This window comes from Polypterus senegalus, chromosome 9 (assembly GCF_016835505.1).
Source record: "Polypterus senegalus isolate Bchr_013 chromosome 9, ASM1683550v1, whole genome shotgun sequence".
NCBI lineage: Eukaryota > Metazoa > Chordata > Cladistia > Polypteriformes > Polypteridae > Polypterus > Polypterus senegalus.
In genome coordinates, this window is record NC_053162.1 from 28,395,571 (window position 1) to 28,420,866 (window position 25,296).

The 25,296-nt window shown below is 36.9% G+C and overlaps 2 protein-coding genes across 4 annotated transcripts in view; both read right to left on the minus strand.

Moving 5' to 3' along the window:
• Nucleotides 1-25,296, minus strand: part of LOC120535158 (rab GTPase-activating protein 1) — a 243,125-nt gene that overhangs the window by 104,382 nt on the left and 113,447 nt on the right. For all 3 annotated transcript variants that reach the window (XM_039762787.1, XM_039762786.1, XM_039762788.1), the window contains one exon: nt 21,373-21,523. In XM_039762787.1, the coding sequence (XP_039618721.1) occupies nt 21,373-21,523 (151 nt within the window). The remainder of the gene's footprint in view (nt 1-21,372; nt 21,524-25,296) is intronic.
• LOC120535159 (probable G-protein coupled receptor 21) lies at nt 3,981-12,417 on the minus strand. The gene has a single exon (XM_039762789.1). It carries the CDS (start codon nt 11,641-11,643, stop codon nt 10,585-10,587), a length of 1,059 nt encoding a protein of 352 aa, XP_039618723.1. The 5' UTR covers nt 11,644-12,417; the 3' UTR covers nt 3,981-10,584.

A 25,296-nucleotide genomic window follows, 5' to 3' on the forward strand; every position in this document is an offset into this window, starting at 1 on the left:
GGAAGCATTATTTATCCAGGACCAGCTTTTAAATGTTTTTGTAAGATTTCTGATCTATTAGCCAGTTAAATGGGTACATCTTTGCTTGGCTTATACCTTTCTCAGGAACTGTATACTTATATGTACTTGGTACTTGTCCTATCACATCTTGTCTGTGAGGGTGTCTGTCTGTTTGTGTGTTAAACAGAGCTTAAAGCTGCTGCATGGCTGCTTCCAGCACCTCTTATGCTCTCATGAGTTCAGTTATTCTAGTAGAAGTTAGCTTATAAAATCTAGATGTATACCAAACATACAGGTTATTAATTTCTATCTAAGTACACTCATGGCTACAAAAATTTATGTTAATGCAGTCACTGGTTTTAACCTACCTATACAGTGATCCCTCCTCGATCGCGGGGGTTTCACTCCAGAACACCCCACGAAAGGTGAAAATCCGCAAAGTAAAAACCATACGTTTATATTGTTATTTTTATATTGTTACGCTTGGGTCACAGATTTGCACAAAAACACAGGACGTTGTAGAGACAGGGGCTTTAAAACACTGCAAACAAACATTTGTCTCTTTTTCAAAAGTTTAAACTGTGCTCCATGACAAGACGGAGACGTCAGTTCTGTCTCACAATTAAAAGAATGCAAACATATCTTCCTCTTCAAAGGAGTGTGCGTCAGGTGCAGAGAATGTCAGAGAGAGAGACAGAGAGAAATGCAAACTATCAAAAATCAATAGGTGCTGTTTGGGCTTTTAAGTATGCGAAGCACCGCACGGGAAGCATATCGTATATCATTGAGGAGTTTTATTTAATACATAATACGTGCTCTGATTGGGTAGCTTCTCAGCCATCTGCCGAAAGCGTCTCTTGTATGAAATCAACTGGACAAACCAACTGAGGAAGCATGTACCATAAATTAAAAGACCCACTGTCCGCAGAAATCCGCGAACCAGCGAAAAATCTGCGATATATATTTAGATATGCTGACATATAAAATCCGCGATGAAGTGAAGACGCGAAAGTCGAAGCGTGATATAGCGAGGGATCACTGTATATTCGACTTAGAACTAAAAGTACAGGAATTGATACTTTTCTTATGTCTATTTCTTGCCATAAAAAGACTGAAGTAAGGTCCACAGACAGATTTGTATTACCACAAGCAGAAGAAGACTGTTTGTTTAGCTATGTTCAGGTTGGCCGTAGCTTGATGTGTATTGAAGTTACAGCCTTGGGTGTTTCTTTCTGTGGTTCTCTATGGTTAGCAAAAAATCCTGTGGAATGAATGACTAGTAGACGATACGTGATCTTCACATTAAGATCACGAAAGACAAATAAAAGAACTGCGAGACGAAAGAGAATGGGCAAAAAAAAACCAAAAAAAACAGTAGTGTAAAGGGAAGCAGCACACAGATACAGGTGTCTCAGTGCACATCACTCAATACACAAAACATAGATTTACACAATAATGTAACGTACACTATAAGAATCTGTGGACCCGCAACAGTTAAAGCAAAGACAAGTTTTATTTCAAAGAAAACACAATTTGGTCAGGTGTATATTTATGACGACGGAGAATCGAACACAAATCGAGCAGCAGAGACACAAAGTAGGAAAAAGGACAGCGGCTGTAAAGGCTTTAAAAAGATCGAAGGGCAGCGCGACAGCAGCAGCCGCCACCAATCCCCCCTCCTCCCAACCAAGAGCACCATTATACGTCCTGCAAGAAAGATTTTAACCAAGACTGGGGCCGTAAATAAAGGGACAATTATTGTTTTAAGAACATCACGCAAGACCAGGCAGTGAGCCATCATTTAAAAAAAGTACACAGACATCTAGCACTAGCAGTTACTGGATTACATTTGTCAGAAAAGCATCATGTGCTCCCAGCTCTTAAAACAACGACAAGAGACGAGCAAAACGTGCAGCTCGCCAGCAGCAGGAAGACAGCAGATGATGCAACAGCATATCCTTAGCGTGTGTTCAGCCACACCTCCCCTTCACAGCGTGAGCAGCGTTATATGTCTGGCGAGGAAGAGATGCAACCACGCATGGGGCCAAAAATAAAGGACAAGTATTGTTTTTACAAAAATTTACAAAGTAAAACTGAAAATAATGCATATGTAACAATTCTAAGAAAATAATCTCTTTAAATTGTATATTGCCTGCCTAAGGTAAAGTCATCCCTGATGGAGGATCACAGGAATCGTGGGAAAGAGGAGTCCTTTCATCGGATTAGCGCTATTTCAGACGTGGAATGGCCAAATGGGAGAGGTAGCTTGATAAATGAGGTCTCCAGGACTCTAAACAAATCCAAATCATATTATGTGATATCATCTAATGTGAAATTCTACTCCATATCCAACCTACCTGGAAAGGGGTCTCTCTTTGAAATGCCTTTCCCAAGGCTTCTTCGATTTTTTCCCTACAAGGGAGTTTTTTCTGGTCTTCTTAGAGGGTCAAGGCTGGGGGGCTGTCAGGAGGCAGGGCCTATTAAAGCCCATTATGGCACTTCTTGTGTGATTTTGGGCTATACAAAAAATAAATTGTATTGTATTGTATATCCGGTAAACCAAATACAGGGGTGGGGCGAAGCCCTCTAGTCAGATAAAAGTTAATGTTCAATTAAATGTCAACATTTCAGAGAATCAGAATGTGCTACTGCACTCTTTCCGCTGCTGAATAGCCTTTTCTCATACCCAACTCTGTTGAAGGCTATATTCCGCTATACTCAGATTTTTGTTAAAGGTCACACCCTAGGCAGTAAGGAGTCTGTTGCAGGGAGTAGAAGCTGAGCCTAGAGTGGACACTGAATTATAAAGGAAGGAGAAGATATATTGCCATTAATTTCTTGGGTACACATAAAAACAACCTTTTAGTGCTGCAGACAGAGGTTTGCCATCAAGTCATCACAGCTAAATAAAGTTAAAGTCACTATTCTCACAAAACAAAGCTGTAAACAGTATATGATCGGGTATCTGAGTAATCATTAAATTGTGACTGATAAAGGCTTATCAGATGGAGAGATCCAGATGTTGTATACCACTGAGAGGACAAATGACTCACAAAGAAACTTGTCATTTAGATTCTAAGGAATTTAACCTAGGCTGAATGGCGTGTTCACCAATAATTTGTTTTCAGATTGTGTTTTTTATTTAAGATGAAATTTCAAATAAAAGCATAGGCACTATATTGGTGGAGTTTGCACTTTTGTAGTTTTAGTTTTTCTGCCACATCCCAAACAACATACGTGTTAGATTATCTGAAAACTCTAAACTAGCGGTGAGTGGAGGAGTGAACATGAGTATGCCCTTTGATAGGCTGCTACTCAACCCAGGATTTGAATCTGTTTTAAACTCCGTTCCATTGGGATAGGGAGTCTTATAGCAGTATATAAAATACTAGCAGGTTAGATAAATGATAGTCAAGCAACTGATCGATGGATGTAATTGGATGGATCCATTTATGCTTCTGCATGGAAAACTGTAAATCTTCTGTGTCAGTTAAATGTGCTGCCCTTCAGTAAATTTCTGCACCATTTTACTGCTGACTTGTCATCTTTCATTCATTAACATTTTAATTCGTGAGTATTATCATATTCTTCAAGCAATGAACATATAGACCTTTTTCACAAGCAGAAATCGGGAAACACAAGGGGTTACCTTACCCAGTAATTTAGTAATTTCACCACTGAGACATCAATAAACTTCAGTGTCAATATTTACACAAAGAACTAGGCTGAATATTATTATTTATAATAAACTTTAAAGTGTAATATCTGATTAATACATTGTGTAATAAACGGTACATGGAGCAGTCATTTAATCCTGTAATGCAAACAAAGTAATGATAGTATTTTTCCAATTTACTTTTCAGTAGTGATTTGTATGAAGTACAGCAAAACAAGTTGAGTGATTAGATTACACTATTGTTCAAATATGTACACTATACACAAAAGTACATGAAAAAATGAAAACAAAGCCCCAGCTTTTGGCATAATTAAATACCACACTGTTTATTTACTTATGCAGTTATATTTGATATACATGGAACACAAGATAGGCTAATAAATAGTTTAACATACTCCATTTATGATACCAATCACTTACAAAACTGAAGGTGCTTGAGCACATTACAGAATATATTGTATATGACTCATTTTGGGTTTCAACAATATTTTTACAGCAAATCAGATACACAGCTCCAAAATGAAAAAATATATACTGGGTATCTTAGTATTAAAAGTCACTGAATATTTTCCATGTTGTGAGACACTTGACAGCAAATCTGTATACACTGTAATTTTTTTAAAACAACAGCTTCCATACACAAGCTAAAATCACCAGGCTTTGTAAAAACAATAAATGTTTAATCAACAAACAAATGAGAATTTCAAACTACTCTGCTGACATATGAAGCATTTACCATGATTTTACAGACACTTTTGTTGATTTTATTAGGCTCATAAGAGATAAATAATGCCAACACTTGCATTTAATTCCAGTGTAAATATTACTTAAAATGAATAAATCCAAATATGGCATATTCTTAGAAATATGGATGAGAAAAATGGATATCCCTAGAGATGGTTAGCCCTTTATTTAGTTGAGATGATTTCCTTTTAAAGAAAAACTTTCCCACAGGAAAAATATTGCTTGGTCTTTGGCACTTCATGTCCCAAATCAAATCTTTGTGAAAATAAAGCTCTCTTAGCATTACGGCACCATGTGCTACTTGAAATCATTACTGATATAATGCTTTAAATAAAAAGCAAATGTAATCAAACCTCTAAGTAAAAGAGTTCTATTTTTAAAACGTAACCTAATAAAGAAAATAAGCAAAGGTAAACTTTGAAATACTTTGTTTTCTCTAGTTGAGGCAATTTATACAGCGCTACATTTTCACTAGCCATAAAAAATAAATTGGCTCTAAGAAAAAGAGGTATTTTCCTACATGTCTATCAAAAAATGATGACCTGCTGTAAACAGGTATCCTCACCACCAAAAAATCCTTTATTAAAATTTCTCTTATTAAAGTTATCACATCAATATAATTCACAGTATATTAAAATACTGAAAAAAATAAGTAATGGCAAAAGTGCAAATTTTTTATTGATTTCAGGAATGTGACATACTGAAATGTATATTCATAAGTAACATGCAATGACAGTGTCAAGTCATTAAAAAAATATTGCTTTACAGAAAGATAAACTCAGCTGAATATATCCAGCTGCATAACTACAGTGTATGAAAACATTCCTTAATCCATGTAAGGAATGAGTTGTACAAAAAATGAAGAATCCCCAAGCAGCAATTTGCTACTTAAAGACGTTTGAAGAAACTCAACAGGAAGGGTCTTCCTTGTCTGTTTGTTAATCCTGTCCAGATTCAAAGTCATTTTTAATATTTTAAACTGTTAAATGACAGCAGCTCTGAGTTTTACTGGAATAAAGCCCAGTAAAGTCAATTCATGCTCATTTACAAAATATATATTCTGTTTCGTGATTCAGACGTCAAAGAGCAAAAAAAAAAAAAGCTGTACATGTGCTGTATGTCATCAGTTCAGCAATATTAACAGTCTGACGTGCAACGTTTTGTGAGTCATTACTTACACTTCCACAAAAAAGGGTAATGGACATATATGGAGAATTTGATGTTCAACTTTTTTTTTCTCTCAACTGTGCAAGAAAATAAACCCATTATACTAAAAAACACCCAAAAGCCCTTTTTACTGGAAGTCATATGATTTGTTCATTTTCACAAAGACGGTATTAAGTGTCAAACACCACCATTGCACATGATCTATAAAGCAGTTACAGACATAACTGGAAACATAGTTAAAAAGTCAAGCCACCCACCCTTTCTTTTAAGGTTGAAATACATTTTCAGATTTCTCTTCAGTTACTAAAAATTGAGAAATTTAGGCCAGGCTGAAGGTAGGCCTATTTCAAGAGGAAAAACAATTTACAAGTTTTGGTGGTAGTCCTAAATTTACTTTTTATCTTAGCACTGGACTCAAAACTACATACATGCATGAAAAGATATATCAGAGAGAAGAAATGCAAAAGACAATAAGACTACTATGAATGCCATATTGTGGACTCAATTTAAGCATTATATGCGTAAACACTTTTTTTTGTTTTTTTGAAAATCATGCAGTTTTGAATGGGAGTCAAATGGGTAAGTGCAAACACACTAACATGAGACCCATCATTCATTAAACTGAAGGGTTAGATTTTAACAGAAAAATCTGTAGCAACCTGAAGGACTAGTTGATAAAAACGGTACTAGTTCTGGCAAACTTGAACAAATCATTCTGCAAAATACAATAGACAAATATCAAGAGAAACAAAGATTTTTTTTTTTTTTAAATTAAGCATATTTTTGTGGATGATAGGTCCTCCATTAAAATCAGCAAAATTTATCTTTAGATATGATCTACCATTCCCATTTGTTAAAACAATAGAATAGCAATAAAAATGAATCATGACTCAGATTGCAAGACTTGACATATTATTGATATACAGTACTTTGTTAAGAACAAATTTTCAACCATTGTGTCATACCTGACAAATATAATGGGTATTAAAATGTTCTTTTTTCTCCAAGCTTCTATTTAAAATAATGCCTAAAAACTCAGATAAATATTTTATACTTGGACATCTATTACAATTTGCCAATTAGCTATGGTTTAGGATCAAATTAAAATAGCATATGCTGATTGCTTTTATAAAGTTCCTTTGTTGTTTTGAAACTGAAACTGTACTGTAGCCATGAGTATCAGAATGATGGATTTTGCTTTCAGGATATATTCAAATATATATCTTAAACTTCCTGAAAAAACAGATCAGGAGCTACAGACCAAGATATAGGCAGGTTTTTTCCAGGATGGCTTTGTGGTTGGCAACTTTTTTAACCAGTTTGTACCCTTTCATATAGATCAAAATTAATTAACCATTTATATACAGCTACTGCACACTGCTATTCTGCTAACACCTGTATGCATGCTGAAAAACGACGACATCACAACATTGTACTCAGCAAACTGCATGGTTTTCAATTAGCAGTTTTACTTCTATAGGTTTTGTAATTCATTTTCAAATTGATGCAACACATGAAAAATAACTGACATCGCACGTGATGCCAATTTTTCTTTTAATCCATTGCTGGCCAATGCTGCTGATGGGTAATTTATCATACAATGATTCAACAAAGTGTAAACATCTGCTGTAATCTAGAATACATATGAATTTAATGATTGTTTTTAAGGAACCATACCATACTTGACATAAATATTTTATCTTCTATAGGCAAAGTACTATTTTTTACGTTAAACTATATGAATCTGATATAGAAATACAAACTCACAAAGAACCAAGAAATATATTTCAAAATAGCTAATAATCAGTGTGGTAGATGACACAGTCCATAAGGGATTTACTTAACGTCTATTATATGTACAATAAAAATGCACCAGGACAATTAATTAAAAAGTATCCAATAACCTTACATTTTGGTAAATGACTACTTCTTTAAATAATTAATAAAAATAAACTCTAGGATATTATTACATATTAATAAATACAGATTCAATAAAAGTGTAACATACATGGAAATTACATGAAAAATCAGTCATTTCTCAATAATTTAAATTTTACTTAAGTAAGAAGCTGAACAGCTTACAGAAAACTCATCATAAAGTGTTCCTATTAGGAACTAGAGTAGGAGATAAATCTCACATTAAAATATTTGTATATACCTCACAAATAGAATACCACATAAAAAATTTAGGAAACCAACTACTGTTGTGCAAACATGCAGCTTAAACATCCTTGCATTAGTAAGAAATGCAAGAAACTGTGATTGAAAGAAAAAAAACATTTAATTAACTTTAAAGTACCACAGACTAAAATTGATTTTTATTATTAAACTTATTGATCAATCTGAGTGGAATGCCATCTTATCCCTCTTCATTATACTTCACAGATTTTAAAAACAATAGTATTTTTAGATTAGCACCTACTTAATTGTCCGAATTTGGAGAGCAATACTAATTGTAGGTTGAGGAAACAACTGATAATTAGAAAAAGCAAACGGTACATCACATAATACTGTTAAAATTAACCTGATACATCAACAAACAAGTAAGAAATGAAGAAAAAAACCAAGAGAACAGCAATTTATATATATATGTGCAAAAATACATATAAATGTGTATATTGTGCACTTTGATTTGTATATACATATGGAGTTTCATAACCTGCCTGTACTACGATTATGTTAAAAGGAAAAAAGTACGAGTTTCCTCTCGCAAATCCACTTTAATTAGAAGGAAAATAAATATTAAAGAAAGTGTAGCATAAAAAAGTATACACTTTTTTTTAAGCAGGGGATTCTTTTCCAAAAAGCGAAAGGACACAATGGACTATAGCTTTTAAAAAAAAAAAATATTTCAACTCTTTATCAAGTTGGATTGCATCCAATATCTTATCTGTACTTTCTGAAGTACCATGTACCTAATGTTCTTATGTTAAACTTTTCTAATACATAATAAGCGCTTAGGTAAAGAAAATATTTTTGCTGCTCATACATAAATATGTCAACTGCAGCTTTTAAGTTGTAAAAATAACAACTAAATAAATCACAGTTTCTGTACTATCTGGATGCTTGTTTTTATTTTTTTTCTACACACTCACTGATCTTGACTTTTTTTTTTAAACTGCAATAAGAAAATAGATTAACAAATTATGATAAATGTTTGCCAAAATATAGAGTATAAATACATGTTTCCATTATTTAAGATGGTAATAAAAACAGTTGATTGTAACTCACTTAATTTCCCACTGAATGTTTTAAATTATTTAAAAAATGAGAATTGAGAAACAGTGTCTTTAATTATATTTTAAACAATTCTTAATAAAAGAACAGTTATAGAAAATACAACAGAATAAACATGTTTGGCTACAAAGAACAAAAACTAAAATTAATGATTGTCCCTTAAAGGATAACTGCACTTATTTAGTTCAGATAATCATAAAAACTATATGAAAATGATTACAGGATCTTTCCCTACTTGGTATTACTGGTACTTTTATTTATTTATTTATTTATTTTAATAAAAGAATCCAACAGTTGTGTGAATCTATAATATGAAGCACAGGGTTGGGAAGAATTCATATCTATCCCAAAGATCATCAATATATGGAAAAAACTAAACTTTTTAATACAACTTTATTGAAATTAAGAGTTTATATTTATAATGAGTAGATATAAAATCCAACTGCATAATGGCAGCTACTCCTATAAATCCCTTCTGTTCCTTTCACCTCACTAATTCTTTCATATTAACATGTGCTAAAGGCCGTTGTTGGGTCTACGAGATATTTAACAGACTAGACTAACTCAAAGGTAAAATTCTTTATCAGGAAGCATAGAAAGTTAAATATTATGTAGAAAAGAAATTTCAAAAAGTCATTAAGGGTTACATGTGTTGCAAGATATAAATCATCTTTTTAATTTATTATGAAATTTTAGCCGACTAGACTGTTTTTACATGGAAACTAAAGTTTCACATACATAAAAAGCGTGTGTGTGCCTGCATACATAAATTTTAAACATATAAACAGAAAATGGAAATTAACTGTAAACTAAAGCAGAATAATACAAATGTCAAAATGGACCTGATCATGCTAGAAGACTAGAAAATTGTTTTCCCTAGCTTTTGTTTAAAAAATTTCAGTTAAACAAATTTGACAGCAAAAGAAAAACAAAATTGTGAAGGAAGAACAATATTATAAATTCTGATTCTAATACTTAGCTCATGGTGTCTGCAAGATAAGTATTCTAAAATATGAAGAATATGGTCAACCAACAGATATTAAATACTGTATGTGTAAAACATTTCAAAAGCTGCTCTGTGTAATTTACTTTGTTCAGAATTAGTTTAATACAAATATCACTTTTCTTATTTCTAATAGTTATACTTTCTTATTAGAATTTTGAAAATTCTTTGTAGTGGGTTAACCGTTTACTAACAGGCACAATGTCTGACTCTAAAGAAGCACATTGACTTTTTTTTTAAGCTATGTTTGCCCTTGCATAGTACGGTGCTACAAATAAATAAACATTGAACATCACATCAGAAGTGGCTACAAATCCACAAGAAAAACCATATAGGCAACCCAAAAAAAAAAAAGTTAAAATACAAAATAAAGAAGTTGCCTCAACCAGTTACTTGCATTAACATTTCTAAACCCTTTGCAAAAAATTTCACTAATATTTATTACTATTATTCCGATGTTACATCTGAAGTATAGGCATTTAATTGTACATACTATACAGACTATCATTTATGAATGCACTTCTAGTAAAATTCTTTGCAGGCCTTCATTTTAATCATTACAACTTAAAAAGCTCTCATACATTATTTATAAAGGTAAAATGGAATTCAAAACAAAATCATGCATTAACTACTGTACTACTCCAACTGTATGTACGGATTTTCTCCATTTTCCTTCAGAGATAATCCAAGTAGGACTACAAAACCAGCATTGGTCTAACATACACATTTTCCCACAATTGCAGTACTTTTGTAATATCTAAACAGTGCAGCCATTAGTGGACCTTTTGCTGCTTGCGACAGGTGGCATTTTGTTTTCCACATGACAGCTGCAGGATGCACAAACTGCCCCAGAGAGGTGTTTCAGGCCTTTCCGAAAAACACTGTTTGACAGGCTGTAGATAACGCAATTGCAGAAGCTGTTGCTGATTGCCAACCAGGTAGTCAGGAAGGAGGCAAGAGAATTTTCATAAAGGTTAGAACTCTCTAAAAGAAAATAGATGATATAGGGTAGCCAGAGTATATAAAATACACTTGTAATGCGAAATAAAACCATTGCATAGCGTCTGTCAGGGCAGCTCTGGCTATCAGCTGAATCAGCCTCCTGTGAGCTAAAGCGGGCACGCCGATCACTTATTTCTTTTGTATGTTGCTGACAAATACGGAAAATGTTGAAATATGTAAAGCAAACAGTAAAAGCTGCTGGAGCATACAGCATCACCACGATGAAAGCGGTAAAGTAAGTATTAGTATCCCAAGACAAAGCACACCATTTAAATATGTCACCATGGTAGCCAGGTTTGCCCCAACCCAAAAATGAAGGTAGAAAAACAATGCAGGAGTATATCCAGATCAAAATAATGCAGACTCGCAGCCTCCAAGGAGTTACTAGAGCATTATATGATAAAGGTCTTGTAATGGCAATGTATCGGTCAACACTGATGCAAGCTAATGATGTCATAGACACGCTCTTTAAAACACAAACTACATATCCAAAAATTTTGCAAGTCAAAGATTCATGAAATCCTGTTGGAAAATGCAATAGAGAGAGAGAAGGGATGAGACAGCTGACACCAACAAAAAGATCAGCGTATGCCATAGTCTGAATAAAACAGCTAGGAGTGTGACGATTCAGCAAAGGGGCACAGTGAAACACAAAAATAACAATGAGATTCCCTGAAATAATCAACACAGTCAAAAACATTATTACAACCACTTCCAGGACGCAGAAGCCTGCAGCTTGTGAATATTCAATGCCAAGGAGACAAAACAGCTGGTAAGAATAATTTTTGTCCAGTGTGGAGTTCATTATTACCATTGTCTGGCTCAGGCCTCAGATTGCAAGTCCTGAAAAGGTGCCATTGCTTGGCAGCAGTTTATTACAGGGATAAAGCAGCCCTCCCAATATCTCTGCACTGGTTCTGTGCGTTGTCTGCAGTGTAATTTCTCTTTACAGATAGAAAAATTCGTCCATACTGCACCCTCTGCATCTTGCTAAAATAATATCCGATGGATGATCTGCTTATAGAATTTTCAGAAACAAGAAAGCATCCATTAACTGTAAAGATATGTTCATCGATTTCCACCTTACAAACAGCTACACGTCAAAATGGTGTAGATAGCAAAAAAGAAAAAATATTCATTCAGTCTCAATAATAACTGTGGAATTCAATTATTTTTAGAAATCAGCAGAAAAGTCAGAAACCTCCTTTCTTGCAGTCAATACATTACTATTTTCACCATTCTTAAATGCCTCAGAAATCCAGTCATAATCCAAATATATGGCTATAAGGCAAATGAAGCTTTAATTTGAACAGCAGCCTCTGAAGTCCAATAAAGCAATCTGCAACACTGTTGAATCTTTATTCAGGCATTAATTCCCAATAGCTAATAGAGTACAAGCTTTACAAACCAGAAACAAAGCACTACAATCCAGAACTTCAGTCCTGATTTTAAAGAAAAAACATTGATTTTAAAAAAACAAAACTCAAAAAGCCGACTGAACTTATAAACACTCCAGACATGACAAAGGAAAAGCTGAAAATCGTATACAAACAAGTATTCCAAAAATCTCTGCAGCAAAAAAAGGTGCTCCCTCTTCATCTAAAGCCAGTACACTGCAGAGCTGAAATAACCATCTCTGGCAGCTTGCTGCTTACTCCTCCTTCTTTGCTGCCTGTCACAGAAAGAAGGCAACAACTGCACTGGAGAATGAATGCAGCACCAGCAAGCAATTTTCCTGTATCTGCAGCTACACAGAAAAAATGCCTCTTTTCAAATGAAGTGACCTGTGATATATAATCTTGGAACACACATGGAAAACCTCTACACAAATTATTATTAATATTAAAATTTCAAAAAACATTTCAGAAAGTGGAAAATAAAAACCAGAATAATTCATCTTGTAAAAAAGCAGGGCCTGTTTTTCTAGTATCAGAAGGCATGGCTAATAAAAATGAATTCCATTTGGTTCCACTCACGTGCACCTGCAGTTCATTAAAATGCATCACACGAGATTGCTGCTTCCATATTTAGCTTCTGCTAATAGAACTGAATACATCAATCAATCACACAGCAAGAGATGTAGAATTTAAAGTAAGAATGGCCGTGTACGATTCTGCAGTGATCTAATGGCAAATTTAGATATATTTTTAGGAAGAATTTACCATATCGATTACAGTTACTTCTGTAGAGAATTACATAATTTCTTTCAACTTGAATATGCATTTTTGAGATTACTTGAAAACTATCACTACATTATCTTAAATGTTACATATTACATGTTAACTGTTGACTACATGCTCTGAATACTGTTGTTCTCATTATACTGTATATTACATGCACTGTGAAGAGTTATCCAGGGGGCAAGAGCTGCTAATTATAAAAGGGTGGCACTGCACAGGAATAAGGGTAGAAGTTAAGAAAAACCTGCATAGCCTAGGGGATGTAAGCCAATATGTTAGTGCAGGAAAAACTGTACAAGATTTGGACCTGAGCTGTGAATGGAAAGGGTGATTCAAAAGTGCTATTCATGAAGGTGCCACATGGATTTTTACCATCTGTGAGGAAGATGGCAATATTCTACAGAAACACTGGAGGGTAACAGAGTTTATATTTAGGATGTCTTATCCTCTAACTAAGGGGGTGGGCAGTTGTACTACAGGATAAAATATGCAATGATACCAGATAAATGCTAGAATAGAGTGGCAAAATACAGCACATAAAATATAGTTATGTAAAATATATATACATAAAAGTATATCTGAGTAATTAGTCATTGTGCTTGGTGAGCACCTTCAGAGTTTAAGGAAGGTGGCAATACTTGCCCGAACCGAGAGGAGGACCTGTCACTAACTGTTCCTTCTCTTCCATCTGCAGGTCCTAAAAGAACCCCAACAAATGACCTCGCTTATGATGCCCAAAGAAGGCACTGTCCCTTATGGCACCTCCTGCAGCAAGACACACAATAAATATATACAGTGGGATGCAAAAGTTTGGGCAACCTTGTTAATAGTCATTATTTTCCTATATAAATCGTTGGTTGTTACGATAAAAAATGTCAGTTAAATATATCATATAGGAGACACACACAGTGATATTTGAGAAGTGAAATGAAGTTTATTGGATTTACAGAAAGTGTGCAATAATTGTTCAAACAAAATCAGGCAGGTGCATAAGTTTGGGCACCACAAAAAAAAAATGAAATCAATATTTAGTAGATCCGCCTTTTGCAGAAATTACAGCCTCTAAACGCTTCCTGTAGGTTCCAATGAGAGTCTGGATTGTGGTTGAAGGTATTTTGGACCATTCCTCTTTACAAAACATCTCTAGTTCATTCAGGTTTGATGGCTTCCGAGCATGGACAGCTCTCTTTAACTCACACCACAGATTTTCAATTATATTCAGGTCTGGGGACTGAGATGGCCATTCCAGAACGTTGTACTTGTTCCTCTGCATGAATGCCTTAGTGGATTTTGAGCAGTGTTTGGTCGTTGTCTTGTTGAAAGATCCAGCCCCGGTGCAGCTTCAGCTTTGTCACTGATTCCTGGACATTGGTCTCCAGAATCTGCTGATACTGAGTGGAATCCATGCGTCCCTCAACTTTGACAAGATTCCCAGTCCTTGCACTGGCCACACAGCCCCACAGCATGATGGAACCACCACCATATTTTACTGTAGGTAGCAGGTGTTTTTCTTGGAATGCTGTGTTCTTTATCCTCCATGCATAACGCCCCTTGTTATGCCCAAATAACTCAATTTTAGTTTCATCAGTCCACAGCACCTTATTCCAAAATGAAGCTGGCTTGTCCAAATGTGCTTGAGCATACCTCAAGCGGCTCTGTTTGTGCTATGGGCAGAGAATAGGCTTCCTCTGCATCACTCTCACATACAGCATCTCCTTGTGTAAAGTGCGCTGAATGGTTGAGCGATGCACAGTGACTCCATCTGCTGCAAGGTGATGTTGTAGGTCTTTGGTGCTGGTCTGTGGGTTGACTCTGACTGTTCTCACCATTCATTAAGCTTCTGTCTATCCAAATCTTTCTTGGTCTGCCACTTCGAGCCTTAACTTGAACTGAGCCTGTGGTCTTCCATTTCCTCAATATGTTCCTAACTGTGGAAACAGACAGCTTTCTGTATCCTTCCCCTAAACCATGATGGTGAACAATCTTTGTCTTCAGGTCATTTAAGAGTTGTTTTGTGACCCCCATGTTGCTACTCTTCAGAGAAAATTAAAGGAGGAGGGAAACTTACAATTGACCCCCTTAAATACTCTTTCTCATTATAGGATTCACCTGTGTATGTAGGTCAGGGGTCACTGAGCTTACCAAGCCAATTTGAGTTCCAATAATTAGTTCTAAAAGTTTTGGAATCAATAAAATGACAACGGTGCCCAAATTTATGCACCTGCCTGATTTTGTTTGAACAATTATTGCACACTTTCTGTAAATCCAATAAACTTCATTTCACTTCTCAAATATCACTGTGTGTGTCTCCTATATGATATATTTAACTAACATTTTTTATCGTAACAACCAACGATTTATACAGGAAAATAATGACTATTAATAAGGTTGCCCAAACTTTTGCATCCCACTGTATTTGTGCATTGAGAAAGTACTCACCCCCTCATTTTTTCACATTTTGTGTTAATGTAGCTGTACACTAAAAGCGATTAATCTCCTTAACGTTGTATTTTATTCTAAATGACATGAAAAATTACATTTTAATTGCATCTCAAAAGTATAATGATACAAATAATAATAGTAATGATGAATAAAAATAACATGAAATGAACAATAATAATAGTAATAATACTATTACTAATGATGCCAAAATAGTATATAATCTCTTTTTGTGGTAAATCTTAAAGCATGGTGAAAGAAACAATCCTATGTCACAGTCGGGACAATAATAGCATATTTCTTTTCAGATTTATCACTTTTTGAACAGTACATTGCACACGTACAAGTTGGATTCTGTTTTTTATTTTCTGTTGGAGGTATACAATCAATAAAAAGTCTACCAATAAGACACTCTGGATTAATCCTTGATGTGCTGGGTCAACTACATCACTTGTTGATCCACGCGATTTACACCTCCCATTGTTATTGTAGTCGACCACAGCACAAGGCTTTGTAACCTGCTTGTTTTCTTATGCCTGTACAGTGTCTGTAGCTGCATTATGTACAGTGATAAGATGACAAACATCTTTCTTGTCTTTCCATTTCAGCACTAGCACTTTACACTTTTGCTATACTACTAGCAGAACTCGCTGTAATTTAATTCTGCCAAAGTATTCAGGCATGCCACAATGGTTGGGGCTTACTGTTCCATATGTGTCAGTCTTTCTTTGCAGCAAGATATCAAATGGCTCTAGTGAAGTAGAAAAATTGCCCATGGTTGCACAGTAACCTTGATCCAGGAGAGCATCTATTAAAGTCAGCACTGATGACGTAGCAACACCGTACTGATTGTATTGCAGATTAAATATTGCCCATTGCCCTGTGTACGGAAACGAATTCCAAATATATCCCATTTTAGATTCACAAAGCTCATAAAGCGTTATGACAAATCTAGCTGCTGTTGTTGCAATGTAATGTTTCCATGACAGACAGCCCTTATAAGCCATGAGACTTTCATCGATGTCGACATCACGATCCGAAATGTCAACGCTCCAAAATATTACTACAATTGTCTGGTATATGTCCCAAATTTTCATTTTGGGTGCTTGGATGGGTATTCTCAACAGTCTTCATTGTTAGTAAAGTGCAGATATTTTATAATTAGTAAAAAAAAAAATACATTCAGATATAATTTGTCGAAATAATGGCGGCACTGACAGCACTTTTACAGTCCAAGTGATTCTGGGTTCTAACGCTTATGCAAGACGCATCAGTACAACTGTCCGAGTGAGACTCGGGACTGACACTTTTAACATAGTTTTTGCAGCCCGCGTAACACTCGGGTCTAATGCTAAGGAGGATACATTCATTTTATCCCCCTCACACAGCAATACTCAGCATTTATAATTTCTTAGGAAAATAAAACTGAAATATCATAGTGACATAAGTATTCAGACCCTCTGCTATGATGCTTCAGATTTGGATCAGATGCATCCCATTCTATTCATCAATACTGAAATGTTTCTACAGCTTGTTTTTAATTCACCCATACTCAAATCAATTGACTTTACATAATTAAGAAAGGCAAATACCAGTCTACTTTAAATATCCACTGTTAGGCAAGATCATATACAGTCTATTATTGTCAGGGATACACTAAGGCACACCTCATGTCCTGGAAAACTTAATCATACACAGTCCCTTATCCTGGCCTGTCAGGTCCTCTCCCAAATAACTTCACCACATGCAGAAGAAAAGGAAAACTATTCTTACTGAAATGAACCAGGGTTCACCTGACTTTTTCAGAGAGTAGTATAGCTTTCTCTCTTGCATTGTATTTGGTGCATGACTTCTCCTTCTTGTCAGGTGCTCTCTTCCCATCTTTTCACTTTTCTCCTGCCACAAATAAGTATTGCCAGCTCCTTCCCTTAGAGTTTATTTGGCCCTCTGTGCCAGGTGCACCCTTTCCCATGAACCACTGGCAGGCATTGCAAATCTAGTCATTCCACCCTTATGAGGACCAATGGCACCAGGTACAAACTGCCAATGACACCATACACATACTCATGACAACTATTACAAAACAGCAATGGTCATTTGCAACTTAAGTATTTTCTTTTTATTTAGTTGTTTCTCTCCTTTCCAGCCATGTGACATTATCACTGGACTCATCTTTAGAGACCTGAAAAAAAACTGATTCTTTACATAAAGACTCTACTTTTCAATTAATTATACAGTGGTACCTCGGTATACATCTGCTTTGGAACAAGTCCAACTTAGTATACGTCCTGTTTGGACACTAAAAATTTTGCTTGGTATACGACCTTTATTTGGAATTCGACTTGTGTGCTAGAACACCGTGCCCTACCCTTGTTTACCTCTCTCGAGACAAAGCTACGACTGCCCACGAGTGTCAGAACACCAGCTGCTAGTATTCAGTGAATAACCCGCGCTATAACTCTATGTGAATTTTCAAGTGATTTTGAGTTTATTCTCGTAAATTTGAATTGATTGTTGAAAAGTATGAAGGTGGCATGCGCATCCGGGACATGGGTGCTGCATACCATATGCCGAGAACGACGGTATCTACGATTGTCAAAAACAAAGACGTTATTAAAAAGTAAAAGTGAGGTTAAATTTTCATTTATTTCATCTAATTTCTTTTGTATTTATGTATTTTAGTATTAAGTAGTGTTTAGATTATTTTATACAACCCGAGGTGGTCAAAAAACTCCTTGGTGGCAGGGCCCCGGGGTGGATGAGATGCACCCGGAGTTCCTCAAGGCTCTGGATGTTGTAGGACTGTCTTGGTTGACACGCCTCTGCAACATCACATGGACATCAGGGACAGTGCCTCTGGATTGGCAGACTGGGGTGGTGGTGGTCCCCCTCTTTAAGAAAGGGGACTGGAGGGTGTGTTCCAACTACAGAGGGATCACACTCCTCAGCCTCCCTGGAAAAGTCTATTCGGGGGTCCTAGAGAGGAGGGTCCGACGGATAGTCGAACCTCGGATTTAGGAGGAACAGTGTGGTTTTTGTCCTGGTTGTGGAACAGTGGACCAGCTCTTCACCCTTAGCAGAGTCCTGGAGGGTGCATGGGAGTTTGCCCAACCAGTCTACATGTGTTTTGTGGACTTTGAAAAGGCGTGCAACTGTGTCCCTCGGGGAATCCTGTGGGGAATAAACCGAGAGTATGGGGTACCGGACTGACTGGTAAGGGCTGTTCGATCCCTGTATGATCGGTGTCGGAGCTTGATCCGCATTGGCGGCAGTAAGTCAAACCCATTTCCAGTGAGAGTTGGACTCCGCCAGGGCTGTCCTTTGGCACCGATTCTGTTCATAACTTTTATGGACAAAATTTCTAGGAGCAGCCAGGGCGTTGAGGGGGTCCGGTTTGGTGGACTCAGGATTGGGTCACTGCTTTTTGCAGATGATGTTGTCCCTGTTTGCTTCATCAGGCCATGATCTTCAGTTTTCTCTGGATCGGTTCGCAGCTGTGTGTGAAGCGGCTGGGATGGGAATCAGCACCTCCAAATCCGAGACCATGGTTCTCAGCCTACAAAGGGTGGAATGCCCTCTCAGGGTTGGGAGTGAGATCCTGCCCCAAGTGGAGGAGTTCAAGTATCTCGGAATCTTGTTTACGAGTGAGGGAAGAATGGAACGTGAGATTGACAGGCGGATCAGTGCGGCATCCGCAGTGATGCGGGCTCTGCATCGGTCTGTCGTGGTGAAAAAGGAGGTGAGCCGCAAGGCAAATCTCTCAATTTACCGGTCGATCTATGTTCCTACCCTCACCTATGGTCATGAGCTATGGGTTGTGAATTCAAGCGGCTGAAATGGGTTTCCTCCGTAGGGTGTCTGGGCTTTCCCTTAAAGATAGGGTGAGAAGCTCAGTTATCCGGGAGGGACTTAAGAGTAGAGCCGCTGCTCCTCCGCATCGAGAGGAGTCAGATGAGGTGGCTCGGGCATCTGATCAGGACGCCTTCTGGACACCTCCCTGGTGAGGTGTTCCGGGCACGTCTAACTGGGAGGAGGCCCCGGGGAAGACCCAGGACACGCTGGAGGGACTGTCTCTTGGCTGGCCTGGGAATGCCTTGGGATTCTCCCGGAAGAGCTAGAAGAAGTGGCCAGGGAGAGGGAAGTCTGGGCATCACTACTCAAGCTGCTGCCCCTGTGACCTGATCTCGGATAAGCGGAAGAGGATGGATGGATGGACAACCCCATCGATGTATAATATGCCAATAATAGGATTTTTTTCATGGGAATGGAGTAATCATTTTCCCTTTATTTCTTATGGGAAAATTCATTTGGTATACGTCCTGTTTGGTATAAGTCAACGGAATATAAGTGGAACGGATTAAGGATGTATACCAAGGAACCACTGTATATCTATTTTATAGAAGCGTATATTGATTTATTTTTTATGTATTCATTGTTCAGCTATTGCGCCCCCGCTACATTGCGGAGTTATTAATATTATTATTACTAGGGGGCTCTGCCCCCTGCTTGCTTCACTCACCCACCCCCGAGTTTGGTTTACCGGATAAACAATTTAAAGAGATTGTTATTTTGATGGGAATTATTACATATACATTATTTTCATTTTTACTTTAAAAAAACAATATTTGTCCTTTATTTCCTGCTCCGGGTGTGGTTAAATCTATGTCTCACAGGACTTTTAACGCTATTCGTTTTGTGAAGGGGGGGAATTGGGTCTGAACGCACGCTAAAGAGATGTGATCGGTTCAGCTGGTGGTGTGGTGCTCACCAGCTGTGTGTTGTGCTTGTTGCACTTTGCGTCAATCACTTAAAAGCCTGTACAGGAGCTGTCCTTTTGCCAATTCGCGTCTCTGCTGCTAGCATTCTGAAGGAGGAGGAGTGTCGGGTGGGGGGTGTGGTGGACAGGTGTGAGGGCTGAATGCACGCTGGCTCGCTGCAACTGCTGTTGGCAAGCTGCATGTTCTGCTTGTCGTTGTTTTAAGAGCAGGGAGCACCTGAAGTTCGTCTGCCAAAAGCATTCCAACAACTGCTAAGTTAGATGTCAGTGAACTTATTTTAAATTGTTTGTAAGTAGGGCGTGACGTGCAAAGGTCACCGTTTCACGGGTTTTGCTTCCTAAGGTTGTAATGTCTAGTCTTGCGTGTCGTCATAGTGTCTCTCCGAGATGATCTGGTCTCAATTGCTTTGCTCAACCCCCCAAAAGGTGCACTACGCTCCTGCCGCTTCGCGTCTCTCCTACTCACATTGTGAATGGGGGTGGCTGAACGCACGCTAAGCAGAAGTGGACGGATCAGCTACTGGTTTTGTGCCGCTTCTGCCAAGTTGTTTGTTCTGCTTGTTGATCTGCACGTTGATCATTTAAAAGTCAGTACAGCAGCTGTCCTTCTGTCTCTCTGCCTTGTCTTGCGTGACCGTTAAAATGTCTCTCACGGGAAGTCAAATTGTCTTTTGAGAAGATCAAGTCTCATCTCCCTGCCAAGATTTTTTTTATAATACAGAGATGTTACCCATATCCTTAGCCTGACATCCACATATCATATGTGTTTACAAAGTGTGTTTTAATAAGTTTACATGTGTTTAAAGTGTGTGGGAGGGGTATTTTAAGGCTTAAACTATAAAAAAAAAAAAAATGGTTATTTATATGGTCTTTATCGTGGATTTTCACCTATCGCTGATGGGTCTGGAACGTAACTTCCGCGATAGGTGGGGGATCACTGTACTCACAAAAAATACACTCATTCATCCTACTTACAACATACATTTTATGAAAAAGATTTTTTAACTGCTCCTTTTGAAATACTTGCCTCCACTTAAAAACTGAGCAAGGGAAGGGAAAAGTATAAAAGCTCTTAGTACTTTTTTGTACTCTGAATAGAAGCATGCAGAGAAAAAAATAACATTTTAATTTAAATGATTTTTCCTACCTTAGTGATAAGAGTTCTGTATTCTTCCACTTGATGATCATTATTGTGGCAGCCAGCCAGGAGCTGCCAAACTTCTCCTCGCAGAGCTTCAGGGATGCCACTTCTTACAAGGGTTGGAAGCTGCTTTGGCCTCACAGACAGGTTGAGATGCCTGGAAAAGAAGTCCTTCATCAGGGAAGCAACACAAAAATTGATAAAAGCAAACAATGAACACTATAAGATAACCGTTGTCTGTCCAGTGTTTCATGGCAACTCAAAATTTGAAAAATAAAGTATAAAATGTTTTAGACAATATTTATTTTATGACAATTAAGCCAGCAGCATTAGTACATTTGGGAAATGTATGGCACTACACAATTCTCTCATATCTTTTTAGAATAGGTTTATCTGTGCGCAATAACTTCATATAACCAAAGATCATCACTAATAAGCCTTTGAAAGCTGCAGAATTTCTGTGATTTTGATGTGTGTTTGGGGCCAATCATGTTGAAAGGTCTGTCCATAGCCAAGTTAGGGGCTAAAATTTCCTGGTACATAGTGGAATTCATTCTTCCTTTAAACTTCACAAAACACTCTCAAATACCTGGAACAATACAGACTAGGCGATTTTTGTATGCAGTGCCCTTGTTGCTCTAAACATGACAATGCTTGACCAAAAAAACTTGAATGTTTATCTTGTCTGACCAGAGCACATGATTCCATTTGCAGCTCCAATGATTACATTTCTTTCATTAAACTTTTCCAAAAATTTCTTGTCATGTAGGTGGAGTCTCACAGTCAGGGCAAGTATTGGACTAGCTGAAGTGAGTCACTGTGTATGTCACCTAGACTACAGGTGGTCAGGTGACTGCATTGCTAACTGCCACCGACTTACTAACATTATGTACATGAAAGTTACAACTGAGAATTGCTGGAAAAATTCTTAAGTGACATGGCCTTCAGATCCAATAGTTTGTTAGAGATTTTCCAAAAGGTCAAAGTAAAAGATTATTCAAAAGAAGTCAGGGATGGAATTAGTGAGAGGCACAAACCTGGTTAAAGATACAAGACCATTTCAATGGCACTGAGCATACCTTGAAGCTCAGTGCACTCCACCATATTGAAGTGAAAAAAATATGAAACTATAGCCAAACTGCCAAGGTCATTCTTCCCCTCTGAATTCAGTCAGCAAACAAGAATGGCGCCTGTCAGATTGGCTACAGTGACAGCAATTGTCATTCTGAGTCACAGAAATTGGTAAATACTATGGGAAAGGATATTAATGGGTCAACAATCTAACTCCCCTTTAAGGAAGATGGTCAAATCAGAAGCCCTGGCTAGAGAGAACAAAAATGTCCTTGCCATTAAGAATTTACAAAACATTGCCTGGAGAATACTATAAAGATGTGGCAAAAGTCTTGTGGTCTGATGAGACTAAAGAGAACCTTTTGGTTTGCACACTAATCAGTATGTGTGGCTTAAATCTAATACTACATATCTGTCAGGTAACACAATTTCTCACTGTAAAATGTGGTGTTGGCAGCATTATACTGTGGTGTAATATTCAGTAGCAGGGGCTGGCAACCTGGTCAGGACTGAAGGTATGATGAATGCTGCACAATGCTTGCAAGAATAGACTAGAGCTCCCTCATGTCCCTGCTCAGTATTAAGCAAGCATAGAAAATGGTATGATATAATGAAGAAAATTAGATCTCCATTTACATACAAGAGCCTACTTAGCAAAACAACTTACTCTCAAAGTCTGTATTTCTCCAACACTACTGAAGCACATGCAGTTTATGCTACTCCATCATTTGTTTAACTCTGAGAAACAATTCTTAAGCTACAGTTTGTGATTTTATTGAATTTTCCACTTTTTATTTTTAAAGAGTTTGTATCTATTCTTGGATTAACATTAAAATGTTTACAGGAGGTACTGTTAATTTTAACAAGTATTATTAAAAATTAAAATGTTGATTCTTTCTTAGACAAAAGTTGTACATGTTATTCACTCAGATACAGCATCTTCTTTCAAGTAAAAGTTTTCAATGTCAACTTACAGCTGACAAAAATGGTATTGGTTCATCTCTATTAAAAAGTTAGCACCTAACACATTTGCAACTATTGCAATATCAAACATTAAAGAGATGGTACAAAAACAAAGACAGTGATATTGGGTGGCATGACAAAGGCATGCAGGATAAATGTAGGCAGTTAAAAGCACAAGGTGACAAATGTGCACAACAAAACGTTGTGCAGCAAGAAACACCTGCACTGTTAGTTTAATTTACTGGACTTTTTTAATAATATAAGTGAAATATACATGTGACATAATGAAAAGTATAACTGGCGAAAAAGCAGCATATGTAAGAGAAATGAAGATGGACTGCAAAACTGTGTATAAAAAAGGGTACCAGTTCTATACTTCATAACTTGTCTAAAAACTATTACATTTTATTTGTCCTCAGGTTAAATATGGCTTTTTACCGATTCTCTTTAAATAAATAAATACTTAGATAAATAAATATACACTCTATAATCTGAACACACACCAGAATGACGATTACATTTTATTTGTCCTCAGGTTAAATATGGCTTTTTACCGATTCTCTTTAAATAAATAAATACCTAGATAAATATACACTCTATAATCTGAACACACACCAGAATGACTAAAAGTAAGAAAATTAAAAAGAAAGAAAAACTAACTTGGCAGTCACAATGAGGTATTATGCAGCTGCACTGACATTGCTAAAAAGGAGCCCCGGAAGCATTTGACACACTTCTGCTGAATAATTTGTTGACTGAAAGTACTCAGAATTAGTGTATGAGAGAGAGAGTGTGTGTGTGTAGCATTGATCATAATAGCACTAACTTTTGTTTTTAATTTTCTCCACCTGACTCTCATCCCGCTTTATCAATACATCCCATAAGTGCAGTCAACTGAGAATTAACACAAGTGAGATGATCTGGTGTTATAGTTCTTGTCTGAGGTGTACAGAGTGAAGAGAAAAGGACACATTATGGTCCCTTGTGGTATTCAAGTGTTGCTCACATCTTTATCAGAAACGCAGTCCTTGAGCCTCATAAATAGAAGCCTCCCTGACAGATAGTCGATTATACAGGGCACCATAGGCTCATCCATCTGCATATCACTGACTTTATACCTTAACAGAGATGGCTGAAAGGATCGGAGAAAGCAAAAACTAAAATGCTCATAGTGTTGCAAGCTTTGTCCAGGTGACAATAAGCCTTGGGGCAGATGAATAATTTTCCATTCCAATTTTTGTCTGATAGGCAAACTGCAGTTGGTCCAGGTGGTCTACAACAATAGGATATATTACTCCTCCTAGTTCAATAAGTAGGAGGAAGTAAATGGAGGGAAAATTTCTGAACTAATAACTAGCTAAAGTTGGATAGTTTCACCAATCTTGATTACAGTAACAGGCAAAAAGCACCTTTCAGTCTTCCACTGTGACATAATTCACCCCTAATACATCCATAAGCTTTCATCTTTGGATTTATGTGGGGAATATGGCTTCTTATTAATCATGAAGTTTTATGCAATTTCTCTATAACATATACAAGCAGAAAAGGTTACGGGGCAATACAGAAATGCAGTAATTACTGCTACTCCCTCCATAGCTTTAGAAAACTACCAACTTCCTGGTTATTTGGTTTTCTTCCTGTCCCATGTTCAAAAGATGTATAGCATACATTAGGTTAATCAGGGTGTGGGTATGTGCATGCAGGTGTCCTACAATGCATTGAACTCTTTCAAATTTGCCGTCGCCTTGCATCTAGTGTGTATGGGATAGACTTCCAACTTATCCATTAGTCAGTATTAAAATAAATTTGTCAATATTAAAATCTAAAAATATTAATCGGTAACATATTTCACAACCATAAGGAATTAGGAAAGCTGAAGTGAGCAATAACTCTTGG